The sequence below is a fragment of the Eurypyga helias genome, unplaced genomic scaffold, assembly GCF_000690775.1.
Source record: "Eurypyga helias isolate BGI_N326 unplaced genomic scaffold, ASM69077v1 Scaffold45863, whole genome shotgun sequence".
In the NCBI taxonomy this organism is placed as follows: domain Eukaryota; kingdom Metazoa; phylum Chordata; class Aves; order Eurypygiformes; family Eurypygidae; genus Eurypyga; species Eurypyga helias.
In genome coordinates, this window is record NW_010241433.1 from 1 (window position 1) to 7,283 (window position 7,283).

Sequence of the window (7,283 nt, forward strand, 5' to 3'; positions counted from 1 at the left end):
AGCCGGCTCCGTCTGTCCGTGGGTTTCGTCATCCTTTCGCCGTGTTTCGCAAGAGGGAGGCGGCAGCGCGGCCCGCCCGGGCGCCGCGCGTTGGTGGGGTAGCCATGCCACCGGCATCGGTGGAGGAGCACACGGCCTGGGCGGTTCCGAGCGCTCAGCTGGCCGGGACTGGCGCCTGCTGCAGGGTTGTGCCAGCCTAGCAGTGTCTGAGCAGAGGTGTCCTCGTACGTGCGCACACACCCTCTGGTATGGATGCAGAGTTCGGCTGTTTCTTCCTCTCTTTGAAATTCTTTGTGCACAGAGCTGCGTTTGTGCTGATCGGTGTACGTGCACATACGCTCATATTGGCAAAAATCGAAAACGTAGAGGACGCCTAAAATGTAATTATGCCACTTGCTGTACTCTCGCTTACTTCCTTTACACAAGAATTTAAAGGCTAATTAAACCTGTATATAATAAAAATACTTCTCTTGGATATATCTGTGTGAGGGTAGAATATGTGTGATTACCCAAGTCCAAGAACAGTGATTTTTATATCGCAGGCTGGTGTGTGTGTTCATGTGTTTTCTCTTGATGAGTGTCTGGCGTAACTGGCTAGTGGCTGTGCCTCGTGCTCTTTCTTTGAGGGGCGAGTGGAACCTGTTAATGAGGAGGTTTCAAAGTTACGTTGTTCATAACTTCAAGTTAAATTTCTAGCTAACTAGACTGGCAGAAGACTTCTGGCAAGAGGAAAAGACCATATGGATGGCTTCCTTTGTTTTTCTGTTTTTTTCTCTTTACAAATTTATTGATTAATTGAGGCTTAATATTAAGGGTCATAGAAGTTGACAAACATGGGATATTTGTCAGTGTAAGAACTTCAGGTTTGCTTGAAAGCTTTCAGGGAATGTGAGCAATGTGTTGTAGATATTATTGAAAGGATTGGTGAGAAGATTGTGTTCACAGAGAGCCTACCTTAATATTTCCTTAAAGTGTAAGTTTGAAATGGGTTGTAAGAGAGGATGAGGGGGGTGGTGGTGGTGGTTGTTTTTGTTTGGTTTTTCTTAACTTTGTTTTTGTTTAATTTCAGGGAAAGCTCAGGCAGAAGGTGGATCGGCTCGGACATCGCTTCTTATTTTAGTGTCCATCTTCTTATCAGCTGCTTTCCTTATGTTCCTGGTATATAAAAATTTCCCACAACTTAGTGAGTAAGTATGTTAGGAAAGATTAATTTATTTGTTTTTCTTTCAGTGTCAAATTGTAGAGGGGCCTACGTGGGGTTAAGTGATTTTTAAACTAACATGAGTTAATTACAGACACAACCTTTTTTTTTTTTAAGGAATTTGAGTTGATAACCTAGATTGTCAGTATACGAAGCTTAATATCGAAATACGTAACTGGTAGGCTCTGTGTAAAGAGAGTTGTACTTGACCTAGGGTTTCTGTTGGACAGTTGAGATACTGTGTTTTGAAAAGTGACGCCCTGTCACTTGGTAACTCAGTATGTTCTTAACCCTCTGTAGTTGAGAGCCAGAGCATGCTTTGTTAGGGCCAGGTTTATTTTAAAATTCCTCATGCACTGGTGTACCTGCAGGCTGTCATCAGAAGGGGCCATCCTACTTCCTTCATGGCTAAGCTTCACTTTCTCTCTTAAATTGCACCTAGTACCCCTGCTGGGAAGGTGGGTGGTTTGACAAGGTAGAAGCCTGCTTGTCTGACAACTTTCTTTTTTTCTTTTAGTAGTTAATTTTTTGTCTGATTAACTTGCTCAACAAGTTCAGTTTGCAACAGGCCAGTCACTAAGTCTGATAGAGATGAAGAGAGGACACTCAACTGTGCTGCCCAGGGTTGCACCAGAGTAAGGTGTGACATGAGATATTGCTCTTAAAGCTCTGTTTGTTTGCGAGGTAAAGCTCTGCCGCTTCTGCTGCACTTCAAAGGTTATGACCCTAGCGTTGAGGTAGTCACGGTTGTTTTTGGCTGAAATGTTGACCGCTGTTCCACTGCGAAGGTTTGGCTTGAGTAATGATTTCTTCGCGAGCCGTAAGTGGCAAGAAGAAAAAAAAACAAATCCCAGAAGTGAAATAGGTTATTGTAATGAATAAGAACCCCATGGCTTTCAAATACCTAAAATTGAGGGTTTGCTAATACAAAACACACTGTAAATATGAAGTGTTCATCTGAGAACTTTGTCACAGCAATAATCATGTGGCTTGTTTGCTGAGATTGTAGCTTAGTGATGTAGTGTATCTAATTGTGTATATGTTATGTATGTAATTTTACTGTACTGTTTGATTATATTTACTACCATTCCTGATTTTTTTTTTTTTTTCCTCCCCCCAGAGAAGAAAGAGAATGTATAAAGGTTCCTAGGGATATGGATGATGCAAAAGCCTTGGGAAAAGTCCTGTCCAAATATAAGGACACATTTTATGTTCAAGTATTAGTGGCTTATTTTGCCACATATGTTTTGTATCCTTTTTCTGATATAAAAGGAAGTTTTGATGTAGTCATGTTTCTCTGAAAAAGAAATGAAAACCAGGAACTTCAAAGTTCTTGATCATGGGTGATGGGCTAACACACCGAGGTGTGTTTATAAATAGGTACGAATATTCCAAAACCTTGAACTTCAGGACATTTCTTGGGTGTTTCAGTATGGTTTTGAACAGTAAGAAGGGATTGGGTAGAGGGTGGTTGATGCATGCGTGTATAGTAGTAAATGCTGTTGGGGATTGGCATGCAGCTTGGCTCTGGCAGTTATGGACAAGTTTTTTAGCTCTGATATTAGTATGACACTAGAACGAGACCAAGTCAAACTTTTTTAATTGCAGATTGAATTGCTAGTTAGAAATTACTGTTGATTCTAAAGGAAAACAGACTATTGCACTGCTCTTCCTTGAGGCATTCGTAAGTGCCACATAAGAGTAATGTACAGAATATTTGACAGCATTTCTCAAGGAAAGCATTTTGAGCCTTCCTCTTCAACTCTGCAGTGCCTTTGTTCAAAAAAACAAATCTCTATTTCTTTTGAGAGCGCTAAATTTCTGAAGTACTTTCTGAAGTACTTTCTGCCTAGGGAGACACAAAGGCTACCTGTGTTCTATGTTAACTGTTTTCCTGGGTGCTGAATATATTAATTAATCATTAAACACACTCCTAACTGGGACACTTGACTGAAGGTTAATAACTTTTAAAAGCTGCGTAAGAGGTCTATTTTGTAGTTTAATGCAGGAGACTTTCGTAACTTGGAGTACAATCAGCGCTGAATATGCCATTAGTAATTAGCTTCTAGCTTGTTCTTTAAGTGTAGTTCACAAATAATGGGTTTATGAAGAAAATAACAATGTTAGAGTTTATATATTAACAAGAAGTAGAACAGGATTGGCTGTTTCTTTAAGTACTAGAGCAGCTGATGGTGACGACATGTACTGTCTCAGCAGTAGATTGTGATCAGTTGACAAGCACGTTACTGTTATTACCTTGACACTTCCGTAGAAAAAGCTGTACTGGTTGTAATGGTCTTAATATAAAGGCAGGTTATTTGGCTTTTTGATACTTTAGTCAATTCAACTGAAATAGAAGTGTGCAAGTTTTGTTTGCTTTGTAAGATTTCTATCCAGCACGGGCAGTACATGATAGTCTCAGGTATGCCTAGTGAGGCTGAAGCTCAACGGCCCGTCTGCTTATGCTGCAGAAACTTAACGGTAGCCTTTTTGAAAAACTCTGACTGAAGTTAATCCTAGTCACCTAGTGGTTGCAGCATGCCTATTGGTAAGGAGGTGGTAGTTGCCTTTATACCTGTCAGTCTCCCATGAAACTCAGACTAGTTACGGGCTTGGACAGCTCTGTGATCTTCTCGGGGGAGAATATCTGAAACCTGCCTCCCTCTAGGCAGGAATGTGGTGTCAGAGATACGTGGTTCCTGTATTGTCACAACAAATCCCCACTGTCCACTGTCACACAGATAAAGAGAAAAATGTCCTACAGCTTCTATTTAGTGACTAACTTTTGTGTGTGTAATGATGAATCTGTTGTTTCTCTGTGCTTGGGCTTCTTGTACTACTCTGCAAATGTATTTTGAAGTAAAGATCTTTACAGGCTATGCCTATTTATATTTATGCTTTTTCAAATTGCAGTATGTATCGTGACTGCCTATAAAACCAAGAATTGGGTAGCTTTTTAAATATGGGTTTTTTACTTAACATAGATGGATCCAGCTTGCAAACATTTGCTATTCCTGGGTCTATATTTCTCAGTATCCTGTCAGGGTTTCTTTATCCCTTTCCACTGGCCTTATTTCTTGTTTGTCTGGTAAGTATGCCTCGTACTGAAACATCGGTGCGTTACCAACATTCTTGTCAACACAAATTCAAAATACAGCCTGGTACTAGCTACGGTGAAAAAAAAAAACCTCCCAGCCAAAATCAGCACAGTATGGAGACATATATTTCTCTTCACTTGGAATACAATCAAGCATCTGAACAGCTGCTTCTTTGAAATGATCAGTCTGAGTGAAATAGAGGTATACTTCAGTTTCTGAGGAATTAATGAGTTCTCATTCAGCTCTTGTGAGAATGGCATTGCCCACAAAATTCATTGTAGCATTGGGTTATGATACAAATGATTAAACTGATTCTCTGAGTCTTCTTAATGGGATATCTGAGTGTGAATCAGCCAGAGTTTCCTTTACTTTAAATTTGTGTAGAGTCCACTAGAACCCGATGGTAATTTCAGAACATGATTACTACGTTTTTATTATCGCGCTGCAAAACACGTCTGTTTTTAAATGGCTTAAATAACGAAGCTTAAAGATATGAAATGTGTGTTATTGACAAGCTTCAGAAAATGTCATGTACAAAAGATGCAGTCATAGTGAGCCTTGGTATGTAAGAATGAGTCGTATGTACAGAAGACCAAGTTGATGAGTTTTCAAGCTTGAATTTCTTCAGTGCCATTGTGCCCCTTATTTGCAAAGCTTTCACTGTTCAAAGATGCAGAAGCACTGAATAGTAACTGATAAGTAATCAATATGGTCTACTTTGAATGTTGAGATTGATCTAAATGCCTTGGAAATAAAGGAACAGTCTTGGATCAGCATTCTCAGTGTGTATATACTGCTGAAGGAGAGTCCTTCAGCCTCTGTCTAGCCAGTGCAGTTAATAGGGATATAAGGCTAAGATTAGTATTTCTGCTCATTTGTTTTTTGTGTTTCTTTTCCTAGTGCTCAGGACTTGGAGCGTCATTCTGCTACATGCTTTCATACCTGGTGGGACGTCCTGTTGTATACAGATACTTAACAGAAAAAGCAGTAAAATGGTCGGAACAGGTAAAGTTTCTAGAGATGCTGAAATTTATGATAGAAAATGTATAGTGGAATAGAATGGACAGCTGTGGAGTCTCATGATCATGTATCTAGTTTCAAAGAAAGGGTTATCACTCCTTACTGACACTGTGTAGTTACTTTCTCTGAGTATTTGTAAACAGTGGGGAGTATTCCTGGTTTTATGGTATTTCCTGAGAGGAAGCTGTTTTCATTTAGGAAGCTTGCAACTGGTAACCCCCCTGGTTTAGCTAATGTTAGTAGGAAACCTCTCTAGTTTCAATTTAAGTAATAGTTCTCTAAGCATCAGAACTAATGAAAGCTGGGTTTGTGTTGTTTATAGGGGAAGAAAACCTATAGCTGTATGTCTGATTGCAAAACCTTAATTTGAGGATGTTGTGGTTGGTGCATTCAGAAACTCTTACAGTGTCTGGTAACAGTAGTTTCAGCAAGTGTTAATTGTCAAATGAAGTTAAGATTTTTGTATTGCACAGGGTGATTAGTATTTGACCTCAGGTCTCTTGCTTTGAGAGTCTCTCACTGCTTCCAGATTAATTGTTAAAAATACAAGCGTGATACAATCCAATTTATATACAGGGTTAGTCAGTGTTTAAATATTTGTACTTCACTAAGATTAAAAAAAACCCCACAATGGTATTAGTGAACAATAGCAGGGCTACTGACTTCGGTGTTGCAGTTCGAGCTAAAGTTGGGGTAAAAAAATGGGATTGTGACTGGGGCAAGTTGCTACATGAGTTTTCAGATGGAATTGCAGTCAGGTTGGGTTTGGTTTCACCTGGGCCACGATGGGCCAGATGACAATGTTTAGCCTTAGTGAAGATCTGCCAGGATAGGCCAGAATTGGTGGGTGTTTTGCTATCCGTGTAACTTGGTTTGAAGTTACAGTTCTTGTTTGGAAGGACTGATGTGCTGAAGCCAGGCTGGAGGGAGAAGAGGCTTTGATGTAGCACTGGTGTAAGGAGCTGGGCTAGCCTTGAGATGAAGACTGTAAAGAAAGTTGGGGCTACTGTGGTTGCTCCTGGGTGAATAATAATGCTAGGCATTCTAACCTATGGGTAGGTAGGCATTGCAGCTGTGCTGGCAGCAGCCACCTGATGGACTTCAGAGCCATGATCCAGGTGAGTTTCCAAGTGAGGAATACCACTGTGTTTAAAGTCTGATCATGAGTTAGGACAGAATGGGTTGAGGAATAAAACTTCATTGCTAGCTCCTTCAAAAGCTTTAGGAAAAGGACAAGCTAGCTGCGTTCATTGGACTACAGTTAGACAGGCAGAGGCTACTGCGCTGAAGTTAGGTTTAGGCCTGCTGCTGCGCAGAGTTACCTGCTTGCTGATTAAGTTGGCTGATTCAGACACATCATCACCTTGCTCTACCACAGACTGGTATTTCCAGACCACCTTCAGCACTGTCTAACATGTGATTCACTGATGACTCTTCCTTGAGTCACTCACTTTTTAACTGGTTTTTATGTTTGGAACTTGTAAGTGTCTACAAAAGATAGACAAAAAAACCACTAACAGACCTCTATTAGTAAAGTCATTATGCCTTTTCAAGGCAGGCTTTCCTACTGATCTTTTTTGTTGTTTTTTTTGCTTTGGTAGGTTGAACGACACCGAGAACACCTCATTAACTACATCATATTTTTGAGAATAACACCTTTTCTTCCCAACTGGTTCATCAATATAACGTCTCCTGTAATAAATGTGCCATTGAAAGTATTTTTCATTGGCACTTTTCTTGGTAAGTGTTCTGGCTAGTGAACTGAGGTTTGGGGGTAGCCAGAAGAAAGGATATGACTTGCTTCTCTCTGTATGTATTGTTCAGGAGAGATCACCACCTCCTGGACAGCTGAAAGATTGCACAAGAATATTGGTTTTGTACATTTGTGTGTGTGGCGTTTATAGCATCGAAAGGCTTTAGTAGTCAGGGCTATTCTGATGAGAGATAATGAGCCCAGGTTAAGT

At 40.3% G+C, this 7,283-nt stretch overlaps 1 protein-coding gene across 1 annotated transcript; it reads left to right on the plus strand.

Moving 5' to 3' along the window:
* Positions 1 to 53: 53 nt before the first annotated feature.
* Positions 54 to 7,059, plus strand: TMEM41B (transmembrane protein 41B; the record flags this gene model as incomplete). Its single annotated transcript, XM_010148741.1, has 6 exons — positions 54 to 224; positions 1,070 to 1,187; positions 2,322 to 2,450; positions 4,196 to 4,289; positions 5,200 to 5,304; positions 6,921 to 7,059. Coding segments are annotated over 6 exons (756 nt in total), but the record flags the coding sequence as incomplete, so codon positions are not given.
* Positions 7,060 to 7,283: the final 224 nt, after the last annotated feature.